Raw genomic sequence first — 21,087 nt, forward strand, 5'->3', positions numbered from 1 at the left:
CTATTATCGTTTACAGGCGCAAACGCTATTTTCACTTTGAGGCTTAGTTATGATTCTTATGATCGCCAGCCCAGTAAGTGCTGGAAGTAATGCTGAGATTCTTACGGTTCTCACATCTAGTGGCCAATAGTTGGCTAAATCTGCTTATGAGGTGTAATTATCGCGCTCCATATCTTCTAGCATGAAGAAGACGGTTTGGAAGGATTGGACGCCTTTGAAGGTGAAGTTTTTTTGCATGGCTTGTCAACCAAACTAAAATTTTAATCCGAATTAGCGGGAAAAGCGTGGGTGACCACATTGTGGGCTTTGTATTCTTTACAAGCAATGCATGGAGTCTGTCAATAATTTATTTATCCATTACCGCTTCACCATTTGTCTATGGAGACTAGCTAAGAAATGGATAGGCATCCCGAGATCAATACTACCCAATGAATGGGTCTCGAGATACCGGATTGGTGGAAGATGAGGTCGGAGAGTTCTACCCCCAATCGCAAGGCGATGGGGTTGCCCATTTTACTCATTGCTTCGGAGGTTTGAAATGAACACAATGCTAAGATCTTCCGCAACAAGCAAGCGCACTCTTATGTGGTCTTCGATAAGATCAAAAAAGACTCGCGTTTATGGGTATTAGCGGGTGCCAAAGGCATGAGCAAAATGATGCCGGGAGAGACAGTTTTGTAGAACTTTTACTTAGTCGATAGATTAGGGCAAAGATTTACCCCATTTCGAAAAAAAAACTTCTTACGGTTCTCGTCGAACCGGAGCAATCTAAACATCATGATGCGCTCACATCAACAAAGAAGCATTCAGTTTACCAGGCGAAATTGTAGGAAACCGACATCCCGTTTTACGGGTGGAACTGAAATAAACCGAGAGATTATGTTAGTTTATCTGAATGAGACCTGCACTAAATACAACTGCTGCTTGCAGCAGAGAGGAAGGCAGAGTCGCAGACAAAACGCCTAGCGAAACGGACAGGAACGCATGTTAGTAGGGTCGTCGACATGGTTTGGCCATCGGCAGAGGCAAGCAACAGTAGGCGTGCTCTCTTCCCTTCTGCCACCACCACACGGCACATGCATCGATCATGGCTGCATCCCTAGTTTAAATTTTACAGACATTCTCTTCCCGAGTTTATTACTATGGGCTTGATGCCAAAATATGATCAGTGCTACTTGTGGACTGAAGGAGTGTCGTCACAGGGAGGGACATAAAAGACAAAGAGATCACGTGCAAGAGAGGTGCGGATTTGAGATGACGGTATATATAGAATGCCGATTAGTTTATAATACTAGCATTAACATGTATAATTTGGTATACGTTACCTTTCGATCTGACAGGGTATGTGTTTACTACTTGTCTATGTTCACTAGTTCTGGTGGTGGAAGTAGCTTGTCAGGTTCCCCTCTGAAACTGGCTTAGCTTACCCAATCTCCACTGAAAAATGAGCTTGGATTTGTCACGGCGGTAGCAAGGGTTTCACTGAAGCGATCTTCGCTCTGTGTCATCTGGCATTGCAGCACTGCGGCCTCCCTTGCTCCAGCTTCTCCCAGAGGCAGAGCATCTGCCCGGGCGACTGGTAGTGGGCGGTGAGGTAGTCGTCGACGCAGCCAAACTGGCAGAACCTCGCGCTGTGGACGTACTCCACGCCGGCCTTCGCCGTGCCGTTGAACTGCCCCACCCACATGCCCACGCTCACGTCCTCCATCTTGAACAGCTGTGGCAAAAGCAAACATCCCAATGCAATCATTAGCTAAAACCACCCCGTGCACAAACGAATACAAGGTGATGGATACAACTTTCTTGGCTTTTCTGATATGGGCCATCTTTTCAGCCCGGCCATGATTGGGCCCGTGCCCTTTTTCATGTTTTCAATCAAAAGTTGCACCATCCAAGAGCACCAGCACGGGTAAAACCAGTTGGTGCTTCACTCTCGAGTACTTTTGCGGAATGTAAAATGCAGCCACTGTATACGGAATGAACAGAAAGAATGTTGAAGTGCAGAGAGCTTACATTCAGTCTGCCCTTCTCCATTTCGGACACGACGAAGTTGGCGATGTCAGAAGAAACAATGTAGCCAGGACCATCTGCGTAGGGTGGGTACGCAGCTCTGGGCCACTCCTGGAATTTGAGTGGAGAATGTTACAGAAGAGTTCAGCAGGATAGCACAGGGCAAACTCAATAATGGTGCACTGAGGAATGCGCTAACGACGTATAGTCGGCCAACATGATTGCACGAGACAATAACATATTCATGTGGACAACAGATACCAATTGCTCATGTGGTTCTCAGGAAGTGATAGCAAGTCATGTGTTTAAATAATGTCTTATTTTGCACATCAAGGACAAGAACAAGCTGCCTGTTTTGCTAAATCCAGGAAACTGTACCAAGACTGATAGCACAGCAGGCTGGTTGGCGAAACTGGTAAACCGTTGAAATTGACTCGGTCAACAAAAGTTAATACTACTAGTTTACTATCATCTTTCAGATGAATTCAAATTTTTAATGCAGCTCCTATGTGCTCTCTTCACAAACAAGTACTCTTGATTTGTCTCTCTGACAGATACACTGTCAGTATGAATATCACAGTAGCATTTAATTACTTTTGGTCATTTAAAAAAGATACGAGTCAACTAAGAGCCAATATGTGTAACTTCAAGATAACATTTGGTGGAACATCTGCAAAAAACAGGAAAAAAATTAAGTGCAGTGATTCGCTTCACCTCATATGAGACAGCCCATTTTCCTTCTCGCAGTGGTCTGTGGTAGTAGTTCATGTTCCCCACATAGAAGCTTTTATCATCTGGGATTTTCTTGACTTCAGCCATAACTGAATCAAGTCTAACAAAGGTATCATCATCGCACTTCATGATGTATTTCGCCGAAACAACACGAGCCTTCCAAGGACAAAGTGAAAAATAAAAGATTAAGAGGTGACATTGCATAAGAACTGTCAAAAGATACTACAAATACGACGTGGCTATGTTATATCCATCCTTGTGCTACATACCGCGTATTCGCAAATGGCAACAGTCTTCAGAACAACCAGATCATAGCTATCGACAAAAGGCACAATGATAATGTCCCTGAAGAAATCAGCTTCTTTCTTCAAATCTTCATTAACCTCCTTTTTACCATTCTGCCCTGAAACATGGTTCAGTTATAAATCTCTTCGGGAGAATAAGCGAAAGAAAACTACCAAAACTAAATGGATAGGCATTACCAAGGCAACAAAAAAACGAGCCATGGTATTGGATGAATTTCGTACTGCAGACATCCATGATCTCCTCACAGCCATGCGCTCAGTGAAGTGGCTTCCTGCTGAAAGAATGCCTATGAACAACTCTACAGGTTCTTCAGGAGGAGGGGCTTTCAGTTCAGCCAGCAATTCCAGATTTCTTTGTACAATTTTAGGATGAGCCGTGGGTAATGCACCAGAAACCATTGACTCAACCTCAATATCACCATTTACTTGCACCGTAGTGGCATCCTCAAGAATAAAGCCCTGAAAAGTACAAATTTAATGCATGGGAACATCAGATAACCTCTCCAAAATTACAGTGGGGAGGAGATGATGTTCTTATTGAAGTAAAAACATATATTAAATCGAAGCTAATCTACACCCAAACAACAGCAAGGATGTGCACAGTTTCCAGTTAAGAAGTATAGAAGCACTCATCATGAGACATTTCAGAAGGAAGCACTACTTACAATGCGATAAGGAAAAGATGCTACATGCCTTCCATCAACTTGAACATTATAACCTTCCAAACCAGCGCTTATTGTCAGAATAAATAATTCACCCTCCACAAAAGGATAAGGCCAATCCATCAAATCTCTGCTTCTGTGTCCAGCAACACGGTTACGCAACCCCATCCTCTTCAACTCCTCAAATGTACCACCAGTGTTCCAGACCCATTGCTCACATTTCACCAATCCATCAACTGCACCAGGAAAGCAATATAAGAAATTCTGGCAACAAGCAGCAGACAAACTATCGCCATGTTAAACATTTTTGCAGCTCAAAATATTTAGGAAAAACATTACCATTAGCCCTATAGCATTTCAAAATAATTTACCATCAAATTAGCAAACTGAATCTCATACTACATATGGAGAGGTTGAGTAGCAGTACCATATATGATTCTCCTCTAGCCCTACTAGAGTTAACCAAGTAAACTAGAAAATGGGTGCATTTTGCCATGAAATCTTGTTGATTTAAGAAATGACATGCCATGGAGGATCTAGAAATGGAACAGTATCCAGTGCCGATCACCAATCTAGTTAGGTTTTTTAGATGATTAATGCACTAAGTTAGCCTTGGTTAAACTGGTGAGCTCTCCAATTGTCACTTGTCAAACCTGAACTATTGCAAAAGTTCACTGCTGAAACTGTTTGTTTTTAACCTTGAGTTCTTGAGTCCAATTACTTCGCCCCTTGGACTTATCCCAAGCGGTTTTGAGCTGACTTCTCAGCATGTGGATAAAATATGGCATCACTTGCACATATTAGCACCTTTATTGACAACACCTTAAGTATAAAACTCAGGGATTAAAACGCATGAAGTTTTAGAAAGATCCAAAAACACTGAACCTTTATAGGGATTTCAAAAGGTATGAAAAAAAAGGAGGAAATTGGACATTTCGGTACAATATCAGGTATCACACAGATAATTCAGAAACATTCATAAATTATTGAGTATGATGGAGAGGATAGGTGTGGGATAATATGCCTCATCTCTACCTAATTATGTAAGTCTTTATAATTAAATATAATATTGATGAATTTTACAATTGATTTACGATCATACAAATTCAAACCTTTTTTACAGTTTGAGCACACATGATGATGTTATTTCCATATTAAGCCCTGAGGAATATTACTTTAGTTGACTTCTATATTTCTCTTTTCTCTATCTTTTCTATTTTTTTATTTTTATTATTCAGATTCTTACTGAAGCTACTAACATGCATAAGCTATGCTAGTTGTCAGCCACTTGTGGTATGAGTCACAGCAATGCTTAAAAACAACAGTTGACAAGTTCAGAATAAAAAAACAACTGTTTAAAATTGAACTTATGCAATAGTCAGGGTTGGAAAGGGACTCCCCCACAAAAAAAGGGGGGATTGGAAAGTGGACATTCTTCTTGACCAAATGCTGGAATGGGAAGTTTCATCAATGCCTAGTCTAGTCTTCCTATCTATTCTCGCCAGGGAGAAACAGAAGGAACAGCGGAATAGGACAGCATGAAGATTGCCAATAGAAGAACAAAGAAACAATCGAAGGAAAACCTATACCAAATGTGTCAGCATCACAGAAGCTCATTTTCCATATTATAAATTATGATGCAATGCACCTCAGCAAAATATAAGGTGCGTACATGGGTCATCAACAGAAATGAGGCAAGGTGGCAAGTCTAAGTTTTATCAAAATAAAGAATTATCTGGAGAAAGGGAAACGTGCCATCTAAAGTCAATAACCACATATGTGTGCTGAACCTAACTCATTTAGGTGGGGGGCTGTATATGCAATCCAACTACACAGGTACATGTGCTCGTGGATCTTCCAAAGAAATTACCTAATAGCTCCCAGGTATTCAACAAGGTAAAATATATGGGTGAATGGTCATTCTAATATCCGTGCATGAATCAACTGAAGGATCTTGCTTCACACTTGGAAAAAACATCCAGCAAAGAATCCACAAAATACTCTTAAGAACTTGAAGACATCCATATCTCTTCTGTTATGGTGCTGTTAGAGGGATGGCGCGAGAGGGCCGGCCGGGGGCCTTGCCCACGGCTGGTGGCAAGCGGGAAGGGATTTCCTTCTTAATTCTTGCTTGATTAGATTGATACGTCTCCTCTCCTTATATAGAGAGGTTTACTTGACCCCTAAGAAAGCGACTCTTATCTCTAATTAACCCTAAGACTAACGGGCTATACCGCCAGCCCAAGCCCATTACGTACTCTAACATCTTCCCTCCTGTTAAGCTTGGAAATGTTGGAATGGCATCGCATACATGCCAAGGGACATGGATGAAGATCAGTAGTTCTAGCTAAGTTAGTACAGTTATCAAACATGGAGAGTGATGATAGTGCACTTTTTGGACAGTCCATTTCTCTCCCCACACATGAACACCATCGTAGGCACCATATTTGAAACATTAGCGGCACAGGACAAAGGCTACGAACCATTGAAAATTACCAAACGGAAGCAGTATCCTTTTCACCAAACATAGTGCTACGATCGAACCATAATTCATGTAAAACACCAACCGCGAAACATGACACTGAATGCAAATCATCAGCACCGACGCACAAGGCACTTGGTTAATTACCAGCACATAAGTACTAGCGGTAGCACTATTGAACTGCAAAAAGCCTAGAGCTACCGATAGATTGGTTGGTATTGGTACTAACGACTGCACTGATCGTCCTGTTTGTAGTACTAAGGCCAAACATTGGGTTTTCACCCTGAAAGGTAGGACTCTGAACTTCACCTGTGCAGCTGCCCCCACTTCCATACGACTGTTGCGGAGCCCGGGACACCAAGCAAGTCCCTCAACGCAGAGACTTGAACCTCCCTTAACTAAGTTAGTAGAGTTATCAAACATGGAGAGTGATTATAATGCAGTTTGTTGGACAGTCCATTTCTCTCCACACACATGAACACCATGGTTGGCATCATATTAGAAACATTAGCGGCACAGGACAAAGGCTACGAATCATTGAAAATTACCAAAAGGAGGCCGTAGTCTTTTCACCAAACGGAGTGCTACGATCGAACCATAATTCAGGTTAAACACCAACCGCGAAACATGACACTGAATGCAAATCATCACCGCCGACGCACAGGGCACTTGGTTAATTACCAGCACGTAAGTACTAGCGGTAGCACTATGGAACTACGAAAAGCCTAGAGCTACCGATAGATTGGTTGGTACTAACGACTGCACGTCTGCACTGATCCTCCTGTCTGTGTACTGCTGCTATATTAGTATCAGGGTGGAATCACCAGGTGAATTCTGAAGGTGAAAAGTGAAAGTACACGAAGGGAAGCAAGTGATGAGTAAGTGAAGAAGGTACGCACCGGTCTCCTCGTCGGAGCGGCGCCAGCCCTCGCACCGTTGCGCGGGTCCCCACTGGCCGCGGAAGCGGGTGTTGAGCTCGATGACCGGGCGGCCGCTCCAGTCGCCGCGCAGGCGCGGGTTGAAGTGGAGGATCGTGGACGCGGCCTCCCCGTCCCCCGCGCCGCGCAGGTCCACCGCGAACTGCGCGAGGCCGGCGCCGGGCACCCGGCGCGGCGAGGCGACCACCGTGACGTGGGACCCCAGCGCGAGCCGGCAGGGCAGGGCGAGGACGCCGCCCGCGGCGCGGAGCGCCTCGCCGGAGCGCGCGACGGAGGGCGGGCACCGGGGCGGTGGCGCGGCGGTGGTGGTGGCGGAGGCGGAGAGGGCGTCGCGGAGGAGGCGCGCGCCGTCGCGGAACGCGCGCGCGGCGACCGCGTGGAGCGGCGGGGTGGCGTTGAGCGCGCGGAAGTCGACGCGGGAGATTTCGAGGCGGAGGCGCGGGGAGGAGAGGTGGTGCGGGAGCGCGTCCTCCTCGGCGTGGGTGGCGGTGACGGTGACGGTGACGGTGGTGGGGCCGAGGCGGTCGGGGTGGTGGAGGGAGAAGGTGGCGGCGCCGAGCAGCGCGGCGAAGGGGAGGAGCAGGAGCAGCGGCCGGAGCCTGCGGGCGGCGGCGGCTGCGCGGCGCGGCGGCCGCCGCATGGCTGGCTTGGTGTGGCGCGCCGGGGTGGGAGCTGCGTCCGAGGATGGAAAGGTGCGCGAGTCTTGGAATTTTCGTGGGGTTTAAGAAGATGCTGCAATGCTCTTCTCTGTCTCTCGCTAATTCTACGGAGAGGTGTCATTTCTTTCCTCTTCGGCGTGCGCTGTTATTGCCGCCGCTCTTCCTCTTCTTGCTTTGCTTGTGTTGTGTACACTCGAAATGTTTGGGTTTGCTTGGGGCTTTGCATACAGGTACCAGAAGTACTTTCATCTCTAAAAGAAAAATGAGATGTCATGTACCGGTAGCTTTATAAAACAGTGAAGCTTGAGGTACTGCAACTTTAGACTAAGGACTAGTTTTGTATAATTGTACCTTGATTAATTTGGAGTACAAGAAATCTCAGTGAGAGTTTGCACAAAACTTGAAAGTTATGTCCCAGAAAGCAACCTTTTACATCGTCGTAATCACCGCTCCCTCCACAACACAGATACAAGTCCTTTTGGAAATTGACATGGTCTTTAACATTGACATAAGGAACAACATCTATTTTGTGATATGGAGTGAGAAGTGATTAGCGGGCTGTTAAATGGATAATCTGGAAAGAGATCAATGATGAATGTAAAGATTAAATTTACTAGAAATATATGACTACACCTATCATCCTCAGATATTGGTGGTAATTTCGACAGATGTTCATGTTGTATTGGTTGTTTTGAAATGTTGCGAGCTATACCTAGCCATACCTTTGGTTGGGCTAGGCTTCGTGCCGGGCTGAAAAAAATCCCGTTGCTGAAAACTCGGGCTCAAGGCTGGCCCGACTCAGCCCAACCACGTCGTTAGGCAAAAAAATAGGGCCCGACCCGATCCAAGCATACTAAAACCCTAGGTCCTCGAGCCGGGCCATAGTTATATCCCACCCATTTGCCAGACCCGAGCTCTGCCGGCCCGACCTTCAGGCTAAAAAATGAGGCACGAGCCTAACCCTACGGGCACATATTGTCAAATGGGTACACACAAGGCGATATGTTTGCGTCTATTGCAACTTGTTGCTTTCATAATGCGAAATTGTTATTCACTACTGCATATATTATTTGTGTACATTAGATAAGTTAAGTTTTTGCATGTTGTATCTATGTTGCAACGACATTCCTTAGAAGTTTGGTGTACTAACCAATATGGATTCATTACACGCGTGGACTTTTCCTTATCTGAGCCTGTTTGAGACGTTACATAGTTTATTCTTATTATTTATTTCAAACCACCCATGAACAAAGAAATGCGATAGCCCGTAAGGGCATACACAATTGCATGGTTCAACTTCAGATAGGATAGTTAATTAGTGATGCTAGGACAGAGAGAATAAAACCAAGTCTTCCTTAGAAGTCAGACTCTTCGTACCGGAGTTGGGCTGATAGTGTTACTATCAGCTCATTGTACTATTCAATATAGATGGCGTTAAGATCTTATTATAAGAAAAATAGTAATCCCTCTGTACGGAATTGTTAGGCCGGATGACCAAATCGCATGGATTAAGGCAAGTTTTTAATCCCCGGAAAATTGTCTTTTTTAGCTTTTGGAACTAGTTTCTTACATTGTGAGGGTGGTTCCAAAATGATAAAAAAGAGGGAACCGGAGTAAGTAGGTGCTCCGATGCTAAATTGAGATGAGGGATTAAAATATAGTTGTTTGCATGTTGACTGTACACGTGTTGAGAAATATGAGGATGGGAGGTAGTATAGGAGAGAGATTGGTGACATTTTAGTTTACTTCTTTCCTGTAGTGGATTCCATCTTAAAAATATTTGGAAACCATCACGTTGTGGCAAATCTAGCAATTTGGCATTCACGCTATATAACTGTAGCATGTCAGATTTGACAACACATACATTGTGGATGCCCTAAGTGCTATGGTTTTCTCTCTGCTGCATACTACTGTACTATGCATTGGTTGTTGGACTCGAGCCATTAATTGTGGTAAGAATAACTCCAATAGTATAGCTGGTTGTTGACTGTAAGCAAGATGTTATGTCACGCAAAATCAATTTGTAGCCAACAAGTACAATAGTTGACTATAAGAATGTACTACTTCCTCAATGGACGATCCACCTTTTATTTACACAACTTATCTAGAAGCACGTGATAGAGCTAGCTCTTGCATTAGAGTTCACTTACATTCTCTCATCTTCTCTCTTCTCTAACTAGATATAAATACTAAGTAGAATTTATTGTACTTGCTCTAGCAAATTGAAAATTGGAAGGCGCATGCATAGGTTGGAAGGAAAAGCACACGATGATTAAGAGCAAGAACAATAGAAAAGTCAGTAGTTGGCTATATATTTTTTCCATATCATCTATAGCCTACTTGTAGTCGGTCCATACAATAGTTAGACACAAGTATGAACTACTTTATATGTATATGGTCCATCTTACAATCTCACAAAGTGCCTAGAAGCACGCGCTGCAGCTGGCTATTATCTTGTAGCTTGTTTCTCTTCTCTCTCCTCTTCTCTCTCATCCAACTCAGTAAACCTATATTATTTTAAGTCTTATAGCTTGCTGACTGTACCTTATTGTACTTGCTCTAAGACTACATAATAGGAGTAACAAAGATAGTAACATCACATGTCTCGAAACATTTTGGTGACATGGTATGGCAATAAATAAATGAAAAATTGATGTGGTACCTAGCTATGATATCATAACTCACATTTCCCAAGACAAGATGGATCTATAACATAATAAATATGAATTACATGATACTACACACATGTTACTCTCCACTATGAAGGTAGTAGCATAGGTGTTACTACACTATGTTAGTCCCCACTATAACTAGTCTAAGAAGTAATCAAATCTTCAAATACCAAATACCAAATTCAAAATATATGAATTTAGCCTCTGACCTAACAATTCCATACGGAGGGACTAGTGTCAACGCTTTGATACTTCGATCTATGTCCCGTTGTGGCAGCAAAATTAACTTTTTTTGATGTGGTATTTTTAGAATGGGTGTGACTAGTTTCCAGTCTACTATAACTATTTAGTAAAATGACCTCATAGAATCTCAGTTGTGATACATTTTGCAACTCATCATTAGTACGGACCACGAGGCAAATCTAATGGTTTGGATGCACTTTTCTAGTTGCAACCTCACTTGCAACTAAAAAAAATCAGTTGCAGCTCCACTTGCAACTGAAAAATCTCGGTTGCAACTCACTAGCAACTCAGGTGCACGAATCACAATGCAATCCTAACACTCAAGAAATCCGGTGAGCCCTGAAGACTACCGAGAATTAGCAAATCCGTTTTAGAACACACAAATTCGATGGTAGCAAATGTTAAGGAAAACTCTTCTAATCAATCGGCGAATGCATTTTGTCCGGTGGAACATCGTGCATGCCTCGGGTTGGTTTCTTTTCCTTTCCATTGTGTGTCCACCTCTCTCTAAATCTGCTCGTCGCGTGCATATCTCTTGGGCCGCTAGCATCTTCACCCTTGATAGCCACCACACCTCTCGCTAGCCGCTCCTCCCTGAACCTCCTAGACTACTAGTCAACTCATCCACTCAGGGGCATCCACTTCATCGTGCTTTTCGTCGCCCATCCCTAGCGTGCACGGCATGCCAGAGCTCACCATGAGGCCATGGATGGTGAGGTTCCCAATCATCGCCAGACATGGAGAAGATAACACCCTATGACTGGGTTGGGCAGGGGTTCATTTTATCGTGCTTTTCGTCAGACCTTCGGCGTGGCGAATTTATGGGCGGATACCTCAAATTGGACATGGGCGTACCTCCATGGTCATGACACACAAGGTCGGATTTTTGGCGGATTTGTTGATGTTGCATTTGGTGTCGTGATTTGCTATATTCGTGCATGTTTTTTTTGTGTGTAAGTATGAGAAAGTGGTACGGTGATTTTTTGTGCATATGCTATAGTGAGATTGCTCCAATGTTACATTTGTGTGTCTTCTAACGTTCGATAAGTTGTGTAAAAATGTTGGATGTATCGGTTTTGTTTGTTGTAGACAGCGGCATGAAACTTTTTTTAATTTTTTCTCAAAGCAAATAGAGATTGTTTATCTATGACATTTTTCTGCTACACGGGCTGTTGCGAAAGATTTTTGCGACATGTCGCAAGATTGTACGGATTCTGAAGAAAATGTTGCAAAACGATATATAATTTATAAAAATGCTACATACTCCCCCATTCTCAAATAAGTGTATGTTAGGACATGTTTTAAGTCAAAGTTTATTAACTTTGACCATTTCCTTAGAAAAATGTAGCAGCATGCATGACATTAAACTAATATTATTAGATTCATCTTGACATGTAGGTTAATGACATAGGCATCCCAAATGGGCCTGCCAAAGATAGTACCCGGGGTTTAATGAAGGCCCACTACCCGAAGAATAAGAAGGTTCGAGAGCCCAAGATATATTAAGGAAAGTAGAGTTGTAATAGGAAGTGTTGTTTGTAATCTGGCGGGATGAGTTAGAAACCGTCCCGGACTACTGTAACTTGTACAAAACGAAACCCTCGGCTCCACCTCTTATATAAAGGGGAGTCGAGGGACGAGGAGATCATCGAATCATTGTTCACAAACCCTAGTTTTCGTAATCGTCGAGTACTTTTCGGCTGAAACCTTCGAGATCTACTTGCCCTCTACTTCTAACTAAACCCTAGCCTATAACCCGTAGGCATTGACAAGTTGATCCTTGTCAATTGGCGCCGTCTGTGGGAATTAGAGGCGTAAGGATCTGATCTCGATGGCACGTTCAAGATCTTCGACATCGTCAACCGGAAGCAACACAATGGACCGAGGTAAACAGATCGCTGCTGGTCTTGTTGATTTTGTTCCTCACCCACCCTCCCGTTTGGATGCATATGCGTATCTGGCGGAGCCCATGGAGATGACGTTCGGAAGGTTTCACTTTCGCGTCGAAAAGGAAGGATCGTATCGTGTCGAAATTCCGATTTCGTCGGGATCGTCGGCGGTCGATTCCGATTTTTCAAGCTGTGCATCGTCAACCGAGTCAGGAGAAGAAGAAACTTCGGCAACACGTTACGTCAGCACCAGAGCAAGAGAGAAACTCGCCAAGATCTTCAGCGACATGTCGTTTGAGTCATCTGCGGACTCATATATAAGCGATGGCTCAAGCGATGTCGACGATTACGACTTCATCGACAAATCTATCACGGTGGGCAAGGTCTTCATCAATCTCAACAATGATGTCACCAAACCCAACATAGATCTGAGTACAAAATATCATCAGATTTATGCTATCGAAAATCAAGAGGAAACATCGGAGGCTTTCGACGATTTGGGTAATCCCTATGTCGATCCCTCAGATCTAAGGAGAGGTATGGGCACTAAATATGTCGGGCCCACACCACGTGTCAGAGTTCAACTTCCACAAGCAGCCTGGGATAGAGCTGCAAAAGCTTTAGATGGTTCGGAGCCAATGACGACAACGGCTACGGCTCAAGAAGCTGCAAGCTTATCAATATAGGCTCGCACGAGCTGCCGAGAGAAATAGAAAAACAGAGCAGCTGAGTTGAACGGGAGAAAGGAGGCAGCTTACGCATCCGGCGGGAGAAGGGCAGATCTAAGTCGACAATCTAGAGTTTCGGATGATAGCCATAGGGAGGCTCGGAACGAGAGGAAGATCAAGGTTACAACACATACCCGAAGCGAGAAGAGAGCACTTAGTTCAAAACCTCGACATGTCCTTTATGTCGATAGATACAAGAGGAAACATTATCCCTAAGACACCGGAAGCTGGGTATATGGCGACACAAGCTTACATCCTCGCATCTAGGCCACCCCCGGGTGATCCAAGGGAAACATTATACAATATGGCGTTAGCGAGGGTTGGAGCTATGGGGACGGCGTTTGTATCAACGCCTCCCGAAGGAACGGCAAGGCAAAATAGTCCACGACCTGCGGCGGCAACGGCGGCGGTCCATGAAGGACCAAGTGGAGCAAGAGACACGAGAGCACAAGCAAGGGTCGATAGAGCAAGGCAAAGCAGAAGGGATCATCGGCAATCCCGGAGCTTAACGACGAGGATATGTGCGGCCTGCCGTGCTTCACAAGGAGAGTACGAAAAACTCGAGTCCCTTCGGGATTTAAGTTGCACGATCACTTCAAAAAATTCGACGGCTTGCAAGATCCGGAGGATTGGCTAGTTGATTACCTCGAGACGGTGAAGTTAGCTTGGAGGAACTAGGGCAACGGCCATGCAAAGTATTCAGGTGCACTTAAGTGGAGCCGCACGATCTTGGATCAAAAAGCTTCCGCCGGGATCTATCGGCAAGTTGGGAAAGTTTCGAGGATGTATTCGTCAAAAACTTCGGGTCCACGTGCAAAAAACCTGCGTCGTTAGAAGAGCTGAGGGCATGTCGACAAAAGCCAGATGAGTCAATGAGAAAATACATCCAAAGGTGGAACATCATAAAAAACTCGGCAGAAAATATATCGTACGAGAGAGCAATAGATGCGTTTGTCGCAGGAATTAGGCGTGGAGATTTTGTCGAGGACTTGGGAAGGACCAATCCAAAGACAGTATCCGCGTTGATGGAGATAGCAAATAGATGGGCGGATGGAGAAGACGCTGTCCACAATAAACGGCACAGGTCGCCAGAGGAGGACCGTGGTCGAAATTATCAATCGAGGCGACGATTTCCTCGGCACTACCCGAACTATGACGCCCCAGGGCAAATTTCGGCAGGATTTCGGGCAAACACAGGAGGAAACAATAGAGATGATTATCAGAGAAGCAATGAGCAGCGAAGCGATAATAGGGACGACTCCCGCAACAGACAAAATAGCGGGCCAAGGTTTCCAAGACCCTTCGTGTCCCCCGAAGAAATGCTGAACGGACCGTGCCAGATGCATTTTTTCCTCGACGACAACGGGAAAAGACAGTCGGGGCACCTGCGGAAAGACGCGTCGAAATTTTCGGGCAATGTTCGGATATGCGAAAACGCTCACGCTCGAGCAGCACGAGAGAAATCCTCGGGAGCCCGGGAGCGAAGTTCACCTACCACCACCTCCCGCGATTACGGACGACAATCGGCATCGGCTCAGAATAGCGGCAGCACCTCCACCACCACCTTATGTCGATCCTAACTCAAACGGAGCGGTGTCGATGATTCGAAGGGAAGGCCGTCCAACGGAACTCAAAAAGTAATCTCGAGACAGGTGTTCATGGCGGAGAAAATGCCTCCACCAACGGTTGAGTACCTCAATTGGTCGGGGCAAGACATCGGCTTCACCATAGCGGATCATCCGCAGCAAGTTCCTCGACCGGGCGGTCGGCACTTATTACGCCGGCGGTTATTGCGGGATTTGATGTTTCTCGAGTATTCATAGATGGTGGCAGCAGCTTAAACCTTATGTATGCGGATACATTGAGGAAGATGAACATATCCTTAGCAAACTTGAAGCCAACGAGACACAAGGTTCCACGGCATCACACCGGAGAAACCAAGTTACCCATTGGGGAAGATCAACCTCGACGTTCGGTTTGGAACCCGAGAAAATTATAGAATCAAGAAGCTGGAGTTTGAAGTCGTGGATTTTCCATCGCGAGTATCACGCTTTGTTGGGACGACCAGCATATGCTAGATTTATGGCGGTACCACACTATACATACCTGTTGTGGAGATTGCCCGGACCAAAGGGACCAATCACGATCAAAGGAAGCTTCGCCTTAGGCGATAAGTGCGACAAGGATTTTCATCGGTTATCGAAACTTTCGGGATGCAAAGCTGAGTATTTGGCGTCAAAAAGTATGACTGATTACGACGTACTGCCGGACGTTGGAAGGCCAAATAAAGAATCAACTTTCAATACGAGAGAAAAATTCTAAGGAGGTGCGAGATTCACCCGACGGACCCGAAAAAGATGACATCTATCGCAAACAACATGGATATCGCATAGGAAAGCGCGCTCGTCGAGTTCCTCCGTGAGAAGCTGGAAAATCTTCGCATGGTGTCCAGCTGACATGCCAGGAGTACCCGAGGAACTTGCCGAGCACCACCTAAATTTGGATCCATCAGCGAGACCAATCAAACAACCTTTGCGGCGTTTTTCGGAACCAAACCGCAAAGCTATGCTATCGAAATCAATCGACTACAAGAAGCTGGTTTTATCAAAGAGATATTCACGAAGCCACATGGGTAGCAAATCCTGTGATGGTGCCAAAGAAAAACACTAAGGTCCTTCGCATGTGCGTCGACTTTACGTGTCTCAATAAACATTGTCCAAAGGATCACTTTCCCCTCCCGAGGATCGATCAAATTATCGACTCCACGGCTGGATGCGAACGTCTTTCCTTCTGGACGCGTATTCTGGTTATAACCAGATCAGGTTGAAAGAAGAAGATGAAGTAAAGACCGCGTTCATTACACCTTATGGCGTGTTTTGTTACGGAACAATGCCCTTTGGTCTAAAAACGCGGGAGCAACATATCAGAGGATGATGCAGAAGTGTTTGGCGACACAGATTGGGAAAAACGTGCAAGTATACATCGACGACGTCGTCATAACATCAAAAGAGGGGACAACACTGATCGAGGACCTCAAGGAAACGTTCGACAACCTCAACAAATTCTGCCTGAAGTTGAACCCGACGAAGTGTTCCTTTGGCGTCCCAGCAGGAGAACTCTTGGGGTTTCTAGTCTCGGCAAGAGGGATTGAAGCAAATCCCGATAAAATACAAGCTATTGTAACAATGAGAAAGCCAACAAAGTTGAAAGAGATACAACAGCTAACTGGGCGAGTCGCGGCTTTGAGCGGATTCGTCGCCGAGGCTAGGAGAAAAGCGTTACCATTCTATGCTTTGATAAAGCAAGGAGACAAATTCCAGTGGAACGAAGAAGCCGACAGAGCCTTCGAAGATTTGAAGCGCAAAATCTCGACACCACCAATTTTGGTGGCGCCGAAGGAAAAGGAACCTCTCCTGTTATATATCACAGCCACGCCCCAAGTGGTGAGCACGGCGCTAGTTGTCGAAAGAGAAGAAGAAGGAAAACTCCACGGAGTACAGATGCCAGTTTACTTCGTCAGCGAAGTTTTATCGCCGTCAAAACAAAGGTACCCTCAGTACCAAAAGCTAGCATACGGAGTGTTCACAACAGCACGAAAATTGCGCCACTATTTTTCGGCACACCCGATCATAGTGGTCAATGAGGCTCCTCTGTCAAATATATTGAACAATCCAGAAGCTACGGGTCGTGTCTCCCTTTGGGGAATAGAACTTTCCCCTCGGGACATCACGTATGAAGAAAGAAAAGCAATCAAGTCGCAAGTTTTGCCGGACTTCATCGCGAATGGATGGAACGCAAAACACAGGACCCCCGGACTTGTCAAGAACCCGGACCATGAATTTCAACGGGTCCAAGAGAATAGAAGGAGGCTGGCGCAGGAGTAGTACTTATATCACCTGAAGGCGACAAATTGAAGTACATCCTTCGGATGACGTTCCCTAACGCATCCAACAATGAAGCAGAATATGAAGCCCTCATACACGGGATGAAGATGGCGAAAGCATGCGGCGCACCTCGACTAAAAATCTTTGGCGACTCACAATTGGTGGCCCGACAAGTTATGAACCAATGTGATGCGGTCAATGATAGCATGGTAGCGTACAAGGAGGTGTACAATGAACTCGAGAAGCTATTTGATGGATGCGAGGTAAACCACATCGATAGATTGAGCAACGATGAAGGCGACGTCCTCGCAAACATCGGGTCGCAGTGCCTCCCAGTCCCGCCAGGAGTGTTTTGGGAAGAAATATCGGAGAGATCTACAAAGCCAAAAAAGGTGCAGAAAAAAGAAAAAACTTCGACACCCCTCACAGAAACCACGGAGGATGAAGAGGAACAAGAGCTTGTGATGATGGTACAGGTTCCTTGGATGCAAGCATATATATCATACATCCTCAGGAAAGAAATACCCGACGATCCGAGTTGAAGCAAGGCGAGTAATTCGACGGTCTAAAGCTTTCACGGTGATCAAAGGAGAATTGTACAAGCGAAGTATTTCGGGCGTTACGCAAAGGTGTGTAACACCCGAAGAAGGAAGAGTAATCCGAAGGATGTACACGAAGGAATATGCGGCCACCACGCGAGTAGTCGAGCCATCGCAGCCAAGGTTTTTCGGGCAGGATTCTACTGGTTGACAGCAATCGAGGACGCCAAAGAAATAGTAAGGACTTGCGATGCGTGTCAAAGGTTCGCCGCAAAACATCACTCTCCAGCAGCAGAACTAGCACCAATACCATTGTCGTGGTCCTTTGCACAATGGGGACTCGATATGGTGGGCAAGTTACACAAATCATGGCCGGGAGGAAAGGAATACATGCTAGTAGGCTGTCGACAAATTTACAAAGTGGATAGAAGCGAAGCCGATAAATTCGCCGGATGGAGCATCCGCGAGTAAAATTCATAAAAGGCCTCGTCTTCAGATTTGGAGTGCCTCATAGCATCGTCACGGACAATGGCAGTAACTTTACATCCAACGAATTCAAAGATTACTGCAAAGAAGTGGGTATCAAGCTGCACTTTGCGTCAGTTGCACATCCTCAAACCAACGGGCAGGTCGAGAAAGCCAATGGCATCATCTGCAATGGCATCAAGAAACGCCTGTTGGGACCATTAGAAAAAGCTCGACATACACGGCCTGAAGAATTACCAAGTGTGTTGTGGAGCATCCAGAACAACACCAAATACGACGACACAAGAGACCCCGTTTTCCTGGTCCATGGAGCGGAGGCGAGTACTACCAATAGAAATAGAGCACGACTCCCCTAGAGTCACGGGGTATAATGAAGAAGCTTCAAGGACAGCATTGGAAGACGACGTAGACGCACTCGACGAAGCTCGAGACGAAGTATTATCAAGGGTAACCAAATACCAACGGGACTCGAAGAATTACCACGGTCGACGTTTGCGGCCAAGATCCTTTCAAGTGGGAGACTTAGTTCTTCGGCTCACGCAAAAATGTCTTGAAAAACTCGAGTCACCATGGCTTGGGCCCTATATCGTCACGGAAGTAATCCGAGGAGGAGCATACGGGATAAAGGACAAGAAGACAGGGGTGGAGGAGCAAAACCCACGGAACGTGGCGCAACTCGGGCGGTTCTACGCCTAGAGCTAAAATATAGTCCTTGTAAAACTTCAATGTACTTGAAACGCCCACGAGTTTTCGGACGCACTCTTTTCCTTTTCGGGGCACCGAGTGGGGCCGGGAAAGGTTTTTAATGAGGCGGGCTCGTGGTGCTGCAATATAATAAAGATAGTGTCAATATAACTTTTCTTTCTCGACATGCTCAAGTCTCCAACCCGACGAATTTCAATATAGTTCCTCGCATAAAGAAAAGCCTCGCCTTGGTATTAAAATACCTCGTGAGTCAATAAAAATACAAAATAGTACTAAATAAAAAGCTCGGGGGCTGATATTCGCCAAAATTACATGTTATTGCCTTGGTTCAAAACCTCGCACTATACAAATACAGCGAATAGTCACCGAAAACACTCGGGGGCTAGACAAATATAGAAATATGATGTTCGCTTCACAATATAATCACAATCACGATTTACAAGGAAGAATTAGCTACCAAAGGAAAAAAATTAGTCCTGGTTCAATATATTGTCAAGGGTAATCCTGTCTTCTTCGGGAGCGGCACCAAGAAAATCAGCATAATGTCCATCTGCAAAAAAGTCGGCATCCATTCGAAGAAGGTCTTCAATCATTTCCTCAGCTATGGGTGAAACCTTCGTGTTAATACGGTCGACACCAACTCTTCGGCGCCGTACCTTCTCATGGACTCGCGCAACAACTTGGGTCAGATCAAGCTTTGAGTGGCGGATCCGAAGCATGATAAGAGCAAATGCGGCGCCGGCTACCGGTTGAGCTTTGACAAAGTCATGGATCCTGTGGGCATCCTTAAACTTTTCCATTAGCTCGAGAAGAGTCTTTGGTTGAACGTTTCGAGGAAACATGGAATTATAAACCATAGACAAGGTCTTGGTACGAGAAGTCAAGGAAGTCGCGAGTTTGGGAGGCGCGATCTTGAAATCGACAATTTGGCGGGTCCTCTGCGGGGTAGCCCAAAACAGAGAGCCATGATCAAGGGAAAGGTTAACAAGGAGGTTTGTCCTAGTATTTACCCTTTCCTCTTCGACAACGATATCGATAAAGGAGCCTATGAACACAAAGAAACGAGAAAACTTCAAGAGACGTAGAATGAAGACGGAAGATAGTGAGAACGAAACAAACATACCCGACATATACGCAACGGCTTCATTCGGTATTTCGAGCATGAAATTTTCTCGAGTAGTTGCCTTTTCAGCCTCGGAAGCGGCAACCTCCCTGGCAGCCATGGCCTCGTGAGCTTGTTGAAGTGCAACTTTTCGGCTTCAGATGACTTGCGAGACTTCTCCATCATCACAAGTGTTTGCTTCTTCGCATACTGAAGTTGTTGCCGAAGTTCATCCAATTCTTGCGGTAAAGAATCTTCGGCAGGTGTAGTACCAGCAAAAGCTCTCTTTAAGTGAGAAGAAGGCGAGATATTGGAAGGACCAGGAGCTGGAGCTGGCGTATAATTGTCAAAAATCAACTGGAAAAAAGAAAATATTTCGACATCAATCACAGAGTAAAGATAGGTTTCCATTCATTCCCATAATATATACATGTCTATTACAAAAGAAGGACCTCCTACAGACCTACGGAAGCAGTTATCGCCAAAGAACACTACGGCGACAACGCCAAAAGGAAGAAGTACGCTAAAAAGAAAAAGCAAAGAGGCATTCAACTAGACCTCCGGCCTTGATGAGCTAGGAGTTGAAGACGGCTTGATCCCAAGATAGGCCAGGATTTTCTTCGTATTGGGCTTAGCTGCCTTGATCAGCGACTTCCACTTCGATTGCTCTATCTGCTCAGTGTCGCCAACTTTTGCCCAGTCGATAGTTTGTTGGCTATCGGCAACCAAAGCAACAGTATTTTCAACGGCGACCTTCATATTCTCATGACGCAGCTTCAGCCCAAGATCTTCTGGTGGATCAAAGCATTTGGCCAGATTAAGGAAAGTTGCGGGTTCCTCTTTCTTTGGGAAGAAATAGGGAAAAAGCCGCGACAGCCCTGCTTTAGCGCGATCAATGCCTTCGCGTGCTTCTGACCCATGAAACTCGAGAAAAGAAAGGGCGTCGAGAAGAGGATCATCGTCGGGATCTTCAAGTTCAAACTCTTGACCCGTTCTATCTGTCAAGGAAGAAACTTCTTGAGCAACAAACGAGTGCAAAAAAGAAAACACA

General features: G+C 45.3%; 1 protein-coding gene across 1 annotated transcript; it reads right to left on the reverse strand.

Moving 5' to 3' along the window:
• Window positions 1–1,269: 1,269 nt before the first annotated feature.
• On the reverse strand, window positions 1,270–7,769 carry LOC124700136 (hydroxyproline O-galactosyltransferase GALT5-like). The gene is made up of 7 exons (XM_047232311.1): window positions 7,091–7,769; window positions 3,713–3,945; window positions 3,225–3,506; window positions 3,012–3,140; window positions 2,725–2,898; window positions 2,014–2,121; window positions 1,270–1,717 (listed from the first exon to the last, which is right to left on the reverse strand). Exons 1-7 carry the CDS (start codon window positions 7,767–7,769, stop codon window positions 1,505–1,507), a joined length of 1,818 nt encoding a protein of 605 aa, XP_047088267.1. The 3' UTR covers window positions 1,270–1,504.
• Window positions 7,770–21,087: the final 13,318 nt, after the last annotated feature.

Source organism: Lolium rigidum, chromosome 3, assembly GCF_022539505.1.
Source record: "Lolium rigidum isolate FL_2022 chromosome 3, APGP_CSIRO_Lrig_0.1, whole genome shotgun sequence".
Lineage (NCBI taxonomy): Eukaryota > Viridiplantae > Streptophyta > Magnoliopsida > Poales > Poaceae > Lolium > Lolium rigidum.

Coding starts and splice junctions, on each gene's coding strand:
- LOC124700136 (XM_047232311.1), bottom strand. CDS start 7,769: ATGCGGCGGCCGCCGCGCCGCGCAGCCGCCGCCGCCCGCAGGCTCCGG. Junction 3,946..7,090: donor CCGCTCCGACGAGGAGACCG/GTGCGTACCTTC, acceptor TTCCTGGTGCAG/TTGATGGATTGGTGAAATGT. Junction 3,141..3,224: donor CTCGTTTTTTTGTTGCCTTG/GTAATGCCTATC, acceptor GTTTCAGGGCAG/AATGGTAAAAAGGAGGTTAA.